Below are 16,503 nucleotides of genomic sequence, written 5' to 3'. Positions count from 1 at the left end.
ATTACAGCACAATGCTAGTTGGGCCTGAAAAACATCAGCCCTTTCCTTGCAACTTTTGTTTGGAGGCTTGTGTGTGAGTCAAGCATCTGAAGTGTTTGTAATTGTGCTGCTCCCTCTGACATGGAGGTGGGGAGGAATCATTTTCCCTGCAACCAGCAAACCTCTTGATCATCAGGGATTGCAGAAACAAACAGTCCTAAGGAGGGAGGGAGAGAGAGAGAGATCCCTGATGAGCCTCCATGCTAAAGGTGGGGAATGTGTGCTGGAGGATGCTTGTTGCAATCTGGCCACCTGTGAGCCTTATAGGGCACCTGTGCTGCTGTGAGTGAATATAAAACCATCTTGGTGAAAAATAATCTTATTTGCTGTCCCAAAAAAGTTTTAAAGGAGATGTTATTTTCTGAAATGATTTGAGTTAAATCACATCGGGGTGTGCAGACTTACCTGGGAGGCACAGAGGAGGTTGCGGGGGAACGGCAGAGCAGACACACCCTCCCCACTCTCAGAAAGCCAAAGAGGAATTGCATATTTTATCCTAGCAGCTGAGCAGCACATGCTCAGTGGGGTTAAAGTCCTCGGTCAAAGCAGGACACCAGTCTTCTTCCGGAAGGAATCTCCATCACTGTCACCCAGTGAGACGCTGCTTCCATCCCACCATCAGATACTGATACTCGGTGCCCACCACGAGCATTTGCTCTCTTCCAGGACTTTGCTATTCTTATTTACCAAGAAAACAGAGGTCTTATTTCCTGTGTAATTTGCTTGATTATTTCACCGCTGACTTTCCAATGGCAATGCTTGTGCTGCCTGTGCCAAAAGGAGCTTTGATCAAACTCGTGTACGTCAATTACCAAGATTCACTTATAAAAGCACATAAATAAATTACAAATAAAACAACATCTCTCCCAAACCCAATAGGCTGTATCATTGATGTGGCGACATGGTGATTTGCATTTTATTTCCTTATTATTAAAAAAAAGGGGGTATATTATAAGCCTTGTTAGAGGTGCTTCAAAAGCAGCGGGGCCAAGGAGCTGAGCCGTGGGGACTGGAGTGGCTCTGGGGAAGTTTGTGGAGGCTTTTCCAGCTGGTGAGTTCCGTGGAAAATCCAAATATTTTCAGGCAGATTTAATTAGGGGCGAGGAAGAGCCTCATGTGATGCTGTGCTGTACGTACCGAGTGGATTGGGGGAGCAGCCAGGCACCCCTGTGCCCCTCACTGGGGTGATGGGGGAAGTAGAGAGGGTGATGCATGGGGCCAGAGAGGAGAGCCAGGACCCCCGGGCCCCATCTCAGGGGCTGCTCACCAGGATGGAATGGAAGGCAAAACACAGGGTGCTGCTCTGCAGAGCTGCTGGCAGTGTGCAGGTGCCCTGCTGCGCTCCCTGGCTTTCATTTCTGCAGCAGAGTGTTGGTCATGATGCAAATCTCCTGAGCGCCGGCCATTTTCCAGGCAAGAGCAGATTGGCCAAGCGCTACCTTAAGAAAAGTTATGCGTGACTGTACATTTAAGGAAGCAGGGGGGTGTGTGCTGGCCCCGTCCCAGATCTCCACGCCAGCCCTGGCCTCAACACCCGCGCTCGGTGCCGCTGCGTGCGCAGGTGTCCGGACGCTTCTCCTCCGAGCCCGCCGTCGCCTCGCCACTGCCTGCAAATGCTCAGCTTCTTCTGGCTGAGGTGAGGGCTGGGGACAATAGGGACAAGGAGGGGGGACACGGGGGCTGGGTGAGCCAGAGCCAGCATCCACGGACACTTGCACGCCCAGTGATGGAGCGGTGGCTTGTCTTGGCTTGTGTCGGTGCTGGGTGGCTCTACCGGGGGTGGCACGTGGGGTGTAAGCCCCTTGTGCCCCCCCCAGCTTGCTTGGGTGATGCCCTCTTGCCCTGGGGGGTTGCAGTGATCTGTGCCACAGCCCCATCACTGGGTGGGGGGATATGGCACTCTCTGGCTGCAATAAGGACAGTGGGTGACAGCCAGCAACAACAACCCCCTCCAAGGTCGTTCTGGGTGTGCTGGGAGGGATGCTGGGGGGCATTTGGCTTGAATCAGTCTTTTTTCATTTAAAAGTGGTGTCAGATATTTGGGAAGGGCAGGCACAGGGCTGCTAGGAATGCTGGTGCTGTGGGAAGGGCAGAGGGAAGCACCAGAGCTGACTGGGGTAGCGTGGGTGGCCGGATGGGGTGGGTGCCATGACTCCGTGGTGGTCTCCACTCTGATGGCCTCGACCGCAGTGGTCATGACTGTGGTGCTCACCATGGTTGAGACCACCACGGTCGAGGCTGCCAGGGTGGAGACCACTGGACCACCATGGTGTCCACCCTGGTGGTCTCTACCCTGGTGGTCTCAACAGTGGTGGTCACCACAGCTAAGACCACCAGGGTCTCCACATGATCTCCGCTTGATCTTGCATGCAGCAATTTACACTACGATGGTCTCCACCTTGGTGGGCTTGACTGCGGTGGTCTCAATGCTATGGCAGTCTCCTCCCCAAGAAAGCTGTGGGTAGCAGGGGAAAGGTGCCTGGGCTGGGTGATGCTGTTGGGTGTCCCTGTGCTTCTGCGTTTTGGCCATGGTGGTGGTTGCAGCTGTGACAGGGTGACACGCGACTTCTCCATCCCCCTGGGCTGGAGGCAGCGGTGTCAGGAGACCTTTGTTCCCTGGGACGCTCCCTGGGGAGACTTTGTCCCCATGCCAGCAAAAGAGCACCAGCCTTCCTGGGAGCCTCCTGGGAGCTGCAGAGAGCAGCTGGGGGACTATGGCCAGGGCTGGGGGCTGTGGGCATGGACGGGGCTGGGGATGCTTCATCTGGCATTGAACTGAGTGGTAGAGTGGGATGAGATGGCCCTGCAGGGGTCCCCCTCAGGTAAAGTTTTCCCAAGGGTGGTGGACATAAAGCTGTTGACCGTTGTGTCCCCCTGTGATGCCTTTGGCCCTCAGTTCATACTTTCCTGGCTCTGCGCCTCTCTTCGCTCCATGAAACCCTGGGGAAAGCACGACATGTGGTCCCAAAAATACTCTTCACAGGGCGTCTTGGCCTTTCTTCTGAGCTGGCCACCCTCCTGGGGTCCCTCCAAGACCCACCACAAGAGCTGCCACACCTCCTCACCATGCGGTGACCTGGTGATTCAGTCCTTCTGGTCCTGGCAGGGCCACCATCCTGATGGCTCCGCAGAAGAACCAGCACTGTGCACCTGAGAGAGCACCATGGGTCTTGTCCCAGGGACCCCACTCCATCCCTGCAGCCACGGGGTGATGGAGCCAGGCTAGACATCTCCACCGCTGCTCACTGATGGTGGTCCTGCTGGAGGGGACATCTCCCCTTGCACAAAAACTGCCCAACCTGTCCCTGGGAGCACCAGGGCTGTTTGGGGACTCTGGGACCATGGAGGATTTGTGGTCCAGGTCTTGGGAGAAGGAGAGCCCTCACTACCCTGTCGAGACGGCAGAATTTCCCAAAGTAGGTCAGGTTAATTTTTTAACGCATACAGATTTGCTTGTTACCATGGATATTGCTCAATTATACACCAATAATCCCCCATGAGAACTTCATTGTTGCCACTTTCCTCCCCGCCATCTCCCTGCTTTTTTCTTTAAATATTCCCAGAGTGGATAAGGATGCGTCAAGGAGCTGGGGTGAGGGTACGAGACTGGAGCCAGGAGAGGGAAAATGGGGTTTTGGTGTTTGGGAGGTGGTGGGGCAGTGGGAGAGCTCTGGAGGGTTGGGAGGGGGCAGCTTGAGGCTGCAGGACCTGAGGGGGTTTTGCAATGGAGGTTGCCCCAGGCTGGTGGGCCCCCGGGTGCTTTTACAAGAGGCCAGCACCCAATTTGACAGCCAAGACCATCCCTGGAGCTTGTGAGTGCTTCGGTGCTGAGGGATATGCTCCTGTCAGGGTATAGGAGAGCAGTGGGGTCTCCCAGTATTTGTGGAGTCATTGGGATGTTTCCCGCTCCATGTCATCCCCCTGGTTTGCTCTACAAGCTCCTTACACCTCCAGCAGTGCAGGAAGTGAGTGTAGCAGGAGGCAAGAAAAATATTCTGCTGGAAGGGTTTTTTTCCTAATGAAAACTTTTTTTTTTTGGGGGGGGGGGTAGAAGTGGGTCACTCTAGGGGTGACAGTGTAAGAGCATCATTGCCTGGGTACTTCATCCCGTTGCCATGGTGACCCGAGGACTGCATCAGTCAACAACTTTAGATATGTGACAGTTGAGTGAGGCTGAAGATTTTAATGAGGACAGACACTTGCTTGCTTAGTTTCAATAACCAAATACTCTATAAATACCCACCAGCTGAATGGTTCTGGGTCTCTGAACCGTGTTAGCGACATGTGGCTGTGTTGCTCCCTGACCCTGGTCAGAGCACTGCACTCCAGGGTGGGCTCAGAAATACTGGGGGGATGGATGCAAAGCAGATGGCTCTTTTTTTTTTCACCCTCCTGCTGACCCAATCCAGGGGACAAGGTGACATGGTTGCAATAAGAGAGCGTGGAGCCAGGAGGAGGTTTGGGTTTCCAAGGTACGGCCCAAGCCATGTGTCCTATGACATTGGCTGCTGCACCTGTGGGGTGTGACAGAGCCAACCCCGGACACCGCCTTGTGTCTGCAATAAAGGAAACCCAGGGAGCAAGCCCAGGTTGCTAAGGATGGGATTAACTCTTGTACCAAGCTCTTGCAAGGGTGGGTGAGACATAAGCAAGCTCCCAAGCCTCGATATCAAGCCCAGAGAAGTTGTGGAGCTGGGCTGGGGGGCTTTGAAAGCCTCAGCGGTGCTGCTTGCATCCGCCAGTGCTCTGAGCACCCTCATTTCATCTCAACCACAGCAGGTGTGCACCGTGCGACACCCCAACACCAGCTCCCACAAAGGGCTGACGGTGCAGGAGGCAAATTTGCAGCTTCCAGTTTTTTGTCTCTGTGCCAAAATCGGTCAGTCCCACGCCTTGGCTGGACCCATGTAGGAGTGGGATGCTTGCTGGGACAGTTGAGAGCATGCCAAGAGCCCACTGGTGTTGTGTTTAAAAGCAAAATGTAAATATAAAGCCTCTTCCACTTGTTTCTGCTGCAGCTCCCACACTACCTTTCTTTGCAACGCCACCACCATGTCCAGCAGGGACCTTGTAGCCGTGCATGTGGCCAGGGAGCCTGCGGTCACCCAAGGGCATGCAATGCCCTTGGCAATGCCAGAGCTCCGCAGGCAGAGGGGCTGGTGCCGGGCACAGTGGCGTTGCCCATAACGGGTGCTTCCCATTCGCTGCCCCCAGTACCACCCGTGCGTGGCGTGAGTCCTGCTGGCTGCCAAAAATACTCTCCTGGCTGTCTTGTGACCGTGGCAGTGTCATCGTGCCGGCTGGAGGAGCTTCAGGACGCATCTCTTTGTCACATGTAGTAACACGGAAAGTACTGACACAGTGTCACTGATCGAGGAACGGGCCACGGCACCGCAGCCTGGGCTTGGTCCAGCACCCCAAAATAGATGGGAGTGTTTCCATCGCAGCTGGCAGGTGCTGGTCCTGACCCCCAAGGAATGGCAGGTGCCAGCCCCAGCTCTGCCCTTCTCTGTTTTGGCTCCAGCAGCCACCCTGGTAGGTGCTGGTGCCATGGGGAGGGATATCAGCATGGGGCATGGGGACAGGATGTGACAACCAGTCACACAGGTGGCTGTGGCAAATGGTGGCTCCACCACACCTGCCATGCATGGGGCCTTGTCCTAGCTGAGGGTCAACCACAGGCATCCTCAACGCCCGGCTCTGCCGGTCCTGCAGTAACCGCAGCCACTCTTCTCCTTTCCAGATGTCTCTTAAAAATGGTCAAGGAGAATATTGTAGTACCCGAAGAGATCTTGAATTTCTGTTGCAATGGCCTCCAGGTACCCCCCATGCTGTGCAACTAACCCTGGGGCTCCCTGTTGTGCCAGTGGCTACTAATCATGGCTGTGCCAGGCAGGTGTCACCCAGTGCCGGGAGCCGCTCCCAGCCCTGCATCAGCCCCAGTGCCATCCGCTCCCCATGTGGTCCCCAGCAGCATCCTCAGCCTCTTACTGGCCACTATGGGGTCAAGGCTATTCCCATGGAATGCTGTTTTTTGCCCTAAAATTTAGAAACAGCAAGCACTGGCAAAACGAGTGGCGGGAGCTCTGGCCAGGCTGGCTGCTGGCTTTGCAGCAAGTGGCTTTGGAGCTCTTTGAATTGCTGGCTCGTACCCCAAAGCCTGCTGGCTTTCCAAAATAGCTCCGTTGTGCTTGTGTGAGTACCTTGGCACACTGGAAAACAGCCTGGGGGGTTCGCAAAGGGGGTCTGGTGGCCAGGGGTCTGTCTTGCTGCAGGATGGGGGGCCCTTTGCCATAGGCTCAGCTTGTCGTGTTTGCCGCCGCCTCTGCTTAGTGGAGGTTTGTGTCGTTTCTGTACCAGTAGCTATGGAAACAGAGGTTAGACCCACCAGAGAAAAATGCTGTTCTGAGAGGCAGTGAGCCCAGGGTAGTCAGGAAAGCTTCATTTTCAGCATAAACCCATCTTTAAAAGTAGCTGGGCAAACCAAAGTGCAAAAAAGCTGCTGCAACGGGGCTCTCACAACAAGTGCTGCAAACGGGAGCCACGGTGGGAGCAGAAAGCGGAAGGAAGAAAGGCTGTAACGAAGCCCAGACGGCTCCTCATGTCTCCTCAATTACTCACCGGGCTAACTGAGTTCACTCCTTGTGTAACACAGCTTCGCTTGACATCTCATCAGCTATTTTTATTGTCGGCACAGTTGCAATACCAGCCGCACTCTTCTAAACCCCCTCCCACCGGCGCGGCTCTGTGCCCAGCAAACCCCAAAGCCCATAAGAACTGTCTTTAACTGAGCAAACAATCCCAAGCCAAGCATGCTGCCCCTGCCTCTGCTTGTTCCAGCCATGAAAAGCTGCTTTTGGTGCTTTCTTTGGCAAAGGCAGCTGTTAGTGGAAGGTGTGGAGCATCGCTGCATGCCCAGCCCTAGGCACAAACCCTGGGAGCACAAGCCCACCCTCTGCTGCAGCATCCCAAAAATGAAGCTGTTGGGGGAGCAAAATTCCTTCCCAGAGAACTGATTGACTTTGGAGGGGGTTTGGCACAGTTTTGGGGAGGAAGCAGTGGGGCTGGGTTATAAATGGCCTGGAAGCCTGTAGTGATCACCCAGAAAGCTCTGTTAAGAGAGATTTTTCCTTTGCTGTCGGCCTCACATGTTTGGCAAGGGCTGGATGGGTTTTGGTGGTGCCCAGGGCTGTGCAGGGCTGGGGGTCCCACTGGCTCTGCGTGGGTCACTCTTTTCTCAGGGAATTTTTCTCCTGTTTGGGTAAAACAGAGCTCTCATCCCACTCAGGGCTCAACGTCTCCACCACGTGCCCGAGAGCCAGGGGAGGAGGTACCAGGGGCCATGGAGAGCCCCTCACCCACCTGCAACCCCACGGAGGTGCAGATGAGCCAGCTGGTGCTGCCCTGCCACACCAACCACTGTGGTGAGCTCAGCACCGGCCAGCTGCTCAAGTGGATCGACACGGCCGCCTGCCTCTCCGGTAAGTCATCCTCTCCCGCCGGAGCCATCACTGGGCCGGGAGGGAAGGGACCTGGCGATGTCCCCAGGAGCTGGCTCATTGATGGCGTGCCCAGCAGTCCAGCACTGTCCCTCAGAGCTGACGCCAGCCGGGGACCTGCGTCATGCCATTCTGCTGAGTAATTAGAGTGCGAACGGGAGCAGGATGAGAGGGGGAGGAGATGTGTGCTGCAGCACGCATGCTTGCTCAGGGACAGATCAAAATTGACGTCTGTTTCTTTCCAAGCACTGTCCTTGTCCTTGCCTGGTGCACAGGGCATGGCAAGACTGGGCTGGCAGCATCCCTGGCATCCCAGCAGAGCTTTTCCAGACGGGGTGGAGTTCCTCTGCCCAGCAAGAAGCTCATCCCATGGGTCACCAAGCACCAGGAAAGGAAAAAGGGTGTAGTCTTGCAGGTTGATGAGCTTCCTGATGTAATTTTGCACTTCGAGGTTCCTAGTGTCCCAAGGGAAAGATGGAACAGCAAGATAACTTTAAAATATTTGCTACGTATGGGGAGATATCAGCTGCTTGTGCATCCCAGCAGTGTCTGAAAGCATGGAGGGAAGGCAAACAGCAGGGCAGTGTGCCTCCTAGTTACAACACATGCTCCAAACCCTCAAAACACCTGCAAACCCACACTGCTACTAGGTGGAGAAGCCCCAAACCCCGCTCTCATCTCCTGCGAACGCAGCAGAAGGGCACAAACAGGGAAAGGGACACCAGCCGGGGTTTCATGGGTGCCACCAGCCCTGAGGCAGCAGCCCTGGGGCAGAGAAGCCCCCATGCCCCTGCCACACTCACTGTGTTGCTGCTGGTAGCTGATGCAGTTTGTTTTTCCTTTCCAGCTGAGAGACATGCCGGCTGCCCATGTGTCACGGCTTCCATGGATGATATCTATTTTGAGCGTACCATTAGGTAAATACCCAGCTCTCCAGTGGGGCACGTGCAAGGGACGTGAACGGGGTTTTTTCCCATCTGCTGGGTGCAACGTGGACGGTGGGGCTGGAGCTGGTACAGGGAGCAGCATGTTTGGGAGGGCAGGAGGTGCAGTGGCAGTGCCAGGCTCACAGGGCAGGCAGAGATTAAGGCTCTGGCTCTGCTGGGGGGCTGTGGACTGACTCTGCTCTGATTTATCCACTGTCTGGTCACCTGGAGAACTCCTGCTGGGTTGGCTTCCTAGTATTTCCCCTGGCCCCAGTTCCTCTCTGACTTTGTTCAAGGAACAACTCTGACTTAGTGCTCTAGAAAACTTTAATCTTGCAAACTATGCCTCTGTAGTAGCCACTCACCCACCCATCCATGCATTGGATCATGAGATACACCAGGCTGAGCTTTTCCTGGCCAAAATCCCCTCCCAAGCTTGTCCTAGCACCCCCTGGTTGCTGCCCCTGAGGAGGTGGACACCCCAATGCCTCTGGGCTGTCCCATTGCAGGGGACGACAGAAGTATTCCCACCAGGCACAGGTCTTACGTGCCCAAGGTGGTCACCTCCCTTGCCTCCCTGGTGAGCCTGTGTGCTGCCCCCACTTTCCCCCTCTGCCAGAGCCCGTGTCTCCCCTGCACAGAGGGATGCCCCTCTGCTCACCTCTGGGTACCATCCAGGTGGCTCTGGGGGTGTTTTGGTGCAGGGTTTTGGTGCACCCACAAAGATGCCCACAGGGCTGGATGGCAGAGGTGCCTGTGTGCTGGCAGTGGGTTTTTTGGCAGTCCCATTCCCTGGGGTCCTGTTGACCGAAGCTGTGCCATATAGGATCCATGCTGCCTGGCAGCTCCTTGCTGGTGCTGGAGTCCCAGGGTGTCAGCTGATTTATTTGGTGCTGGGAAGTCCGACTCACTCTTGGGTTTCACTGTCATCCCCAGGAAATGCTAAACTCCCCCTTTCACCATATCACGTGGTGTCGGCAGGAATGAGTTGCACATCACCCTGTGCTGAAGCCACGGTGTGGGGATGTGGTGCAGCCCTGTGTGACACCAGTGGGGGTGAGACTGGTGGAGGTGGCACCGCTGGGGTCAATGCCTAGTGTCAAACAGTTCCAGCTGCTGGGGCAGCTTTGCCTGGGAAGCTTTTCCCTGTGGGTTTTGGAAGCAGGAGGCCAGAACTGAGCCCCATTTCAGAGCATTGAATGCAGCCCTGCAAGGCATTTGCCCTCCTCAGGGACAAGCCAAGCATCACTCCAGGGGGTTGGGGAATTTGTGCTGCTCCTGGCTCAGCTCCCACTTGCTGTGGTCCAGCATGATGCTCCATGTATGGGGATTTCTCACCAAGCTGTGTGAGGGCAGAGGGAGCTTTGGGTGGTGTTTGCCATCTGCTTACCTCCTTGCCCAGCTGTCTGTGCTTTCTGCCACCCTCCCACAGAGAGGGAGAGACCCCCCTGGGCAGGGAAGGTCTGTAGGTGCTTGGGGACACAGAGAAAACCCCAAGAAATCACTGACTTAAAAACTCACCATCTGGGCATCAGATGCTCCCCATCTCTCAGCCCTGCCATGGGGAGCTGCAGCCTCCCCAGAGGATTGCATGTGGGTTTGTGTGGCTTCTATCGCACCAGCTTGTGCTGTTTGGTAAGGAGAGGGTAAAATATTTCTGGGGCTGTAATCTAGACAACAGGGGCTGCCAGTGTGCCTGCCCAGACCCCTCTCCTTACCTCCTCACTGCAAACCCAGCTGGAGCATCCACGCTCCAGCCTCGCCATGCCACCGCTTCATCATCTCTAACCCTCTCCTCCCCATCTCGCTTTTTCTTTTCGCACCAGCCAGCAGTATATAAACCCTTCTGGGCAGCGGGATGGGAAGAGCGGTGTCTGGTACGGAGGTTTGCAGCCCTAGAGCAGCTGGCCTAATGCAGTGCTGCCGTGAGTTGGGAGCATTAACCTTGCTGATGCGGCACGGCCCAGCCCGGGAGGTGCACTGATGCTGCTCACGTAGCCCCGCTAACGTTTCGGCATGCCGCAGGGGTCGCCTCTGGGACCAGGGTCTGTGTTGGGGGACTACTAGAGGCACTGCCCCAACCTTGCACCGTCCCTGCTCCAGCCAGAGCCAACATGTAAAGCGTGTCAAGCAGCTGAGATGATTCTAGTCGTTTGAGGACAAAAGTCGTGCATAGGGACAAAGCAGGAGTTATGGTCCAAAACACATGCTGACTCTTCCTTGCTTCTGGCTTTGAGCCCGCTGTGGTGCAAACCTGCAGCAGCCGTCCTAGCGTTTATTTTTCCACTGTTTTTCTTGGCACTGGTCTCTTTTAGAAGATGAAGAATATTCCTGATTTAATAATGTATTTACTAAAGACTCTGCTGTCAGTCTCTCCAATAAGCTTAATTTGCTCATTTGGTTGGTACCAGTCTGGAGTAAGTTAGGCACCACAGGTGCCCCCATCGTGCAGGACAGCCCATGTGGGGCTGGAGGAGCCGTTTGCTCTGGCAGGAGGGTGCATGCCCGCATGGCAAGGGGTGCCAACTTAGCCTTGGGCACCCCTGAACCTCCCAGGTGTCCTAGCAACACCCCAGACTTGAGACTTGTTTGCATGCAGATGCTGGGGGGGTGACATCTCACTGCCAGGCTTGGAGATCTGTGGGCTCCCATGACTGGAACGTGGCTGTCTCCATGTCCTGCTGACCATTCCGGCATGTCCCCTCTGTCCCAGGCAGTGAGCTGTAATGTTGTCGCACCTCAGTGACCTCCACACGCTTTCTCCTCTTTCTGTTTTTCAGTGTCGGACAAGTTGTCAACATCAAAGCCAAAGTGAACCGAGCCTTCAACTCCAGCATGGAGGTTGGTGTGTCTCCCCCTGCCTTCATTAACCCCCACCTCATTGCCCTCGCCCATCCCCACCAGCCGCATGCACCTCTTCCCCATGGCCCATTCCTCCCACGGTTCCCAGCTTTGATCCCACATGGAGAACCCTTCCTGCTGTGCTCAGTGGGATACAGGTCCCCAGGGAGCAGAGCTGGCTCTCAGGGGTGCTGTGCCCCCTCCCAGGTGGGCATCCAGGTGAGCTACGAGGACCTGTGCAGCGGGAAGCACAGCAGCATCTGCAAGGCATACGCCACCTTCGTGGCACAGGGCCCTTCTGGCTGCAAGGTGAGTGGTGGCTGGTGAGTAGGGGGCTCACGCAGTGAGGAAATAGCTCCTTAGTAGCAGTGCTGATCATAGAATCATTTTGGTTGGAAGAAACCCTCGAGATCATTGAGTCCAACCATTAACCTAATTCTGGTTCTAAACCACGTCCCTAAGAACCTCATCTACATGCCTTTCAAACTCCTTCACGGATGGTGACTCCATCACTGCCCTGGGCAGCCCATTCCAACACCTGACAACCCTTTCTGGGGAAAAAAGTTCCAAATATACAATCTAAACCTCCCCTGGCACAACTTGAGGCCATGGTCTCCACTGTGTGACACCTCCCAGTGGGTTCCTATCCTGCTATCAGAGCTGTTTGGCCTCTGGCCCCTCCGTCAGCAGCTATAATATAACCCAGGAGGAGCATGGCTGGTCCTGACACACCTATGGAGGGCCATGCAGTGCTATGGGAGCACATGCTGTCACCTGAAGTAGCCCTGCCTTCTCCTGAAGCCGTGTCCCCTTTGCAGGTGAAGCTGAAGCCGCTGACCCCACAGACAGAGGAGGAGAAGATTGAGCACAGCATCGCTGCCGAGCGCCGCCGCATGCGGCTGGTCCACAAGGACACTCTCAAGGACCTCCTCACCAGCAGCCCCCAAGAAACAGGTACCGTGTCCCACAGCTTCCAGCCCCAAAACAGCCCCGACACCCACTGGTGACAACCTCCTCCCTCGGTGTGACTCAGTGGGGGAAGAGTGGTGATTGCAGTGGAGGTTTGAGGATGTTCTGGCCATGGGTTAGGGATCAGCCCAGACCCCAAGCTAGGAGGTGTGGGGGAATTGATCCAGTGGGAGGGCAGCTGTGGGGGTCCCACCATCCCGCACGCTGAGCCCCGTCCTCCCCTCGCAGCAGAGCTGGAGACGCGGGACGGCAGTGTGGCAGTGCCGGCGGAGAATACACGAGTGGAGAGTGTGGAGCTGGTGCTGCCCCCGCACGCCAACCATCAGGGCAACACCTTTGGTGGGCAGATCATGGCCTGGATGGAGAATGTGGCCACCATCGCAGCCAGGTGACCCAATGGAGATTTGGGGTGGGGAGATGGTGTGACTGGAGGGGACACACAGCCAGGGCAGCATCCAGCCAGGATGGGACACAGCTGGGTTTGTGGAGACCCTCCAAAGGGATGGTCCCCCTGGACGATGCCATAGAGGGGGTCGCATGGGAGCAAGTTGCTGGACAACCCCAGGAGAGGGTTCACACTCACCACGCTGTCCCTTCTCATGGCTGGTTTTGGCAGTTAGCAGCCAGGGGTCACTTTTCGTGGTCTCCTCAGCTTTAGCTGGGACAGGGAGGATGCACAGGGCTGCCAGGGTGCTACGGGCAGGGGGGTGACACTTGTCCCCACAGCCGGCTGTGCCATGCCCACCCCACGCTGCAGGCCATTGAGATGTTCCACTTTCGGGGACCATCGCAAGTCGGGGACCGCCTGGTCCTCAAAGCCATTGTCAACAACTCCTTCAAAAACAGGTGGGTGCTGGCAGCGGGAGGTCACATCCCACCCTCCCGGTGGCTTTTCGCACACTCACCCCTTTTTCTCCGCTCTCCCCCAGCATGGAGGTGGGGGTCTGTGCCGAGGCACATGGCCAGGAGATGTCCGTCAGCAGGAGACACATCAACAGTGCCTTCATGACCTTTGTGGTGCTGGATGAGAAGGGGCGGCCCCGCACCCTGCCCATGGTTACACCTGAGCCAGGGGTAAGGACGAGTAGGGTTGGCTTGTCCCCACCACAGTGACATGGGACCCCCAGGAATCCCACTCAACTCCAAAAGGCTCTCAAATTCACAGCAAAACAAATGCAGTTTTATGATGATGGAAAACAAATTGCCTGATAGCAAGTGAATTAAATTGATAGTTTGGTATAACTAATAATAAAATAAACCACTTGCCTGTGCAGAGGTGGAGATGTATTATATTAGCCATGCCAGGCTTAACAGAATATTGCCTGCAAGTTTGAGCTCATATTTTCTGTAATTTAGGGGAAAGAATGCAAACCTCTTAAGTTGCTTTTTACCTTTCAAACCATCCTAATCCATGATTTGCTTGGATCCAAATATTTGAGAAAACCTGTCACGTGAGCACGGCAGTGAAGCAAACACCTGCGCACCTCAGGCAGTGTAGCCTTCCTCTTGGCCAATCCCTGCCACCTACCTCATTTTTTGATGCCTTAAAACTAAGACTCTCATACCACTCTGCAGGAGAGCATCTCGTGTCCAGAGCCAGGCTCCCTAAAATCTTCTCTCCGCCTGCTTTAAAGCGCTGCGCTACTGCTTTCTTTGGAATAAGCTGCTCTTCTGGAGTTTTTATTTCCCTGGGAGGGGATATTTGCATTGCTAGAGGGTGCAATTTGTGTTTCAGCTGCTGTTTGCAGCTCTGCAGCCACAGTGAGGGTGTTTTCCTAATGTGCCAGTGCCTGTTGCTTGATCCCAGCAAGTGGTAGCAATGCCGAAATAGCTCAGGGTTAATAACCAGCCACCTCTGTCAGCAGAGCTGGGGCAGCAGCCAGCAAACGCAGGGGCTTTTCCGTCCTAAAAAGACATCTGGTTTGTTGTTTTGTGTTTGTTTGTTTGTTTGTTTTTTCCCTCCTTTTCCTGTTAACCTAATGTGCTTTTCCCATTTATCAGGATGGAGAGAGGAGGTACAGAGAAGCCAGTGCTAGGAAAAAAATCCGTCTGGACCGGTGAGTGGAAAAAGCAAGTGGGATGCAGGGATGGAGGCAGGAGGGGAATTGGGGCTCAGCACTGGGAAACTGCTTCTTTCCTGCAGAAAATACGTCGTCTCCTGCAAACAGACTGAGGTGCCGCTCTCTGTGCCCTGGGACCAAAGCAACAAGGTAGGATGCTGCCCCCTGGGAGCTGCTGCCCCCCAGGAGCTGCTGCCTCCTGCCCCCCCCTTCCCACCCCTGACCTGCTGCCCTTGCCCCAGGTTTATCTGAGCTACAACAACGTCTCTGCACTGAAGACACTCATAGCCAAAGCCAACTGGGCACTGGCCAGAGAAAAGGAAAAGGTACTAAATCTGCCCTATCACCCCAAGATGCTTCTCGCCCCCAAAGCCTGGGTACCCTGGGGACTTGGCAGTGGCTGAGCATGTCCCAGCCCGTGCCCTGTGCTCCCCCAGGTGCAGATATACACGCTGGAGGAGGACAAGTTCCTCTCCTTCCGGATTGAGATGTTGGTCTGCATCACTGCCAGCCAAGCCTTCGCCCTGCTCTCCGACCTGCGGCGCCGGCACGAGTGGGACAAACACTACGCGTGAGTTCCCCTTTCCAAAATCCTTAAATTTGAGGCTCATCACTGAAGACCCCTTTGGGCTCTCCTGGGAGCAAATGCACCACCCCAGAGCCATGATTGCTCCTAGAAACCTTTCACCGTGCACCCCTGTCCGCCTGGGCTGGTGGGTGCACTTTGCTGCAGAAAACATCTGTTTTGGGTCCCTCAAAATATTTTGGGTATGGCACTAGGCCATAAGTGTGTATGCCCCTAGACTTGGGGGTGACAGCTGGATTTCTCTGATCGGCCCCCTGCCGCCTCACAGGAGTGCTGAGCTCATCCAGCAAGTGGATGACGATGACATGATCTACCACGTGGTGAGCCAGACGCTCAGCCATGAGAACAAGCCACAGGACTTCATCATCCTGGCGTCCCGGCGGGAACCCTGCAGCAAGGGGTAACTGTCTCCTTGTCCCCATCCCCTGCTCCCCTCTGGCTGGGCTGCACCAGCTCACTGGGCTCTCTCCTCCCCAGAGACCCTTACGTGGTGGCCTTTCGGTCAGTGACACTGCCCACCCACCCTGCCAGCGACAGCTTCACACGAGGGGAGACGCTCTGCTCTGGTTTCTGCATTTGGCCGGAGTCAGAGGAGATGAGCAAGGTGGGATGGATGCTGTGGCCATGCCACGAGGCTGTGCCACCCACACCCCATCGGGGGGGCTTCCTCATCCCCATGTGTCCCTACTAATCACCTCCCGTGCCTTGCAGGTGGCTTACTACAACCAGGCCACGCCGGGGTACCTCAACTATGTCACCACCAACGTGGTGGGACTGTCCTCCAGCTTCTGTGCCACATTTGAAGCCTGTGAGAAGTTCCTGCTGAAGAACAAGGAGGACCTGATCGTGCGGCTGTAGGATCTCTAGAGCCACAGCAGCCCTGCTGACAGATGGACAGACAGGCAGTGGGCACCTCCATGGTCAAGGGAACATAGGATGGTGGTGCCCAGACCCTGCCACCCCCAGCGAGGTCCCAGGAGCTGGGGTGGAGGAGCATCCCTGTACTGCCTCATCCCTTGCACTGGTGTGTCATATCTTTTCTTCTTCTTCCTTTTTTATTTAGAATTTTTGTAAGCTGGTGTACAGGAGTTGGTTTTCTAGTTCATTTAACACTACTTGAATCTTTATATGATCCAAAGTCTTCCTAAAACTGTTTTGTTTGTTTGTTTTACTATTTCTTTATGGGGGAAACTGGTTCTCTTCAAGGCAGCAAAGGGAGAGAGGGGACAGTGATGTGGGGAGGGGTCTATACCACTCCTTGGGGTGGGGGTGGCTGGCAGAGCATCCTGCTCCCCCACAGCTGCCCAGTGCTGCTCCCCTTCCAAGGGCAGGGTTGGTAAACAGCCCCCACTCCCCACCCAGGGCTGAAATTCCACCCATGGGGCTGCAGAAGAAGCAGCAATGGAAGTGCATTAAAGGAAAAATACCTGTATCTGCTCCAAGTCTCTGCTCTGGGGGTTCGCTGTGTGGCTGGTGAGTGTGGGGTGGGCTCCTCTGAGGCAGGACTGTGAGCAGAAAGGGGGGTGTCAGCCAGTGCTCCTTGCAAGCGGCTTTGGGGGACTGCCTGGAGGTGTTGCCACCAC

At 55.5% G+C, this 16,503-nt stretch overlaps 1 protein-coding gene across 6 annotated transcripts; it reads left to right on the top strand.

The window, feature by feature from the left end:
• The first annotated feature begins 1,554 nt into the window (after positions 1 to 1,554).
• Positions 1,555 to 16,085, top strand: ACOT11 (acyl-CoA thioesterase 11). Of its 6 annotated transcripts, none has more exons than XM_082053554.1 (18): positions 1,555 to 1,675; positions 5,783 to 5,858; positions 7,328 to 7,520; positions 8,386 to 8,455; positions 10,291 to 10,341; positions 11,245 to 11,305; positions 11,513 to 11,614; positions 12,124 to 12,259; positions 12,506 to 12,662; positions 13,001 to 13,120; positions 13,204 to 13,348; positions 14,276 to 14,331; positions 14,418 to 14,484; positions 14,577 to 14,660; positions 14,772 to 14,905; positions 15,189 to 15,320; positions 15,398 to 15,524; positions 15,632 to 16,085. In XM_082053554.1, exons 1-18 carry the CDS (start codon positions 1,653 to 1,655, stop codon positions 15,776 to 15,778), a joined length of 1,881 nt encoding a protein of 626 aa, XP_081909680.1. In that variant the 5' UTR covers positions 1,555 to 1,652; the 3' UTR covers positions 15,779 to 16,085. The 6 variants fall into 6 exon arrangements, with proteins under 6 accessions (XP_081909680.1, XP_081909675.1, XP_081909679.1 ...); XM_082053549.1 differs by having other exon boundaries at positions 1,571 to 1,675; positions 12,503 to 12,662; XM_082053550.1 differs by lacking the exon at positions 1,555 to 1,675 and adding an exon at positions 5,390 to 5,574 and having other exon boundaries at positions 12,503 to 12,662.
• The last annotated feature ends 418 nt before the right edge of the window (positions 16,086 to 16,503 follow it).

Source organism: Streptopelia decaocto (assembly GCF_964273445.1).
Source record: "Streptopelia decaocto genome assembly, chromosome: 5".
Classification (NCBI taxonomy): Eukaryota; Metazoa; Chordata; class Aves; order Columbiformes; family Columbidae; genus Streptopelia; species Streptopelia decaocto.
The sequence above is the reverse complement of the archived record's forward strand: the minus strand, read 5'-3'. Positions and strand labels throughout refer to the sequence as shown.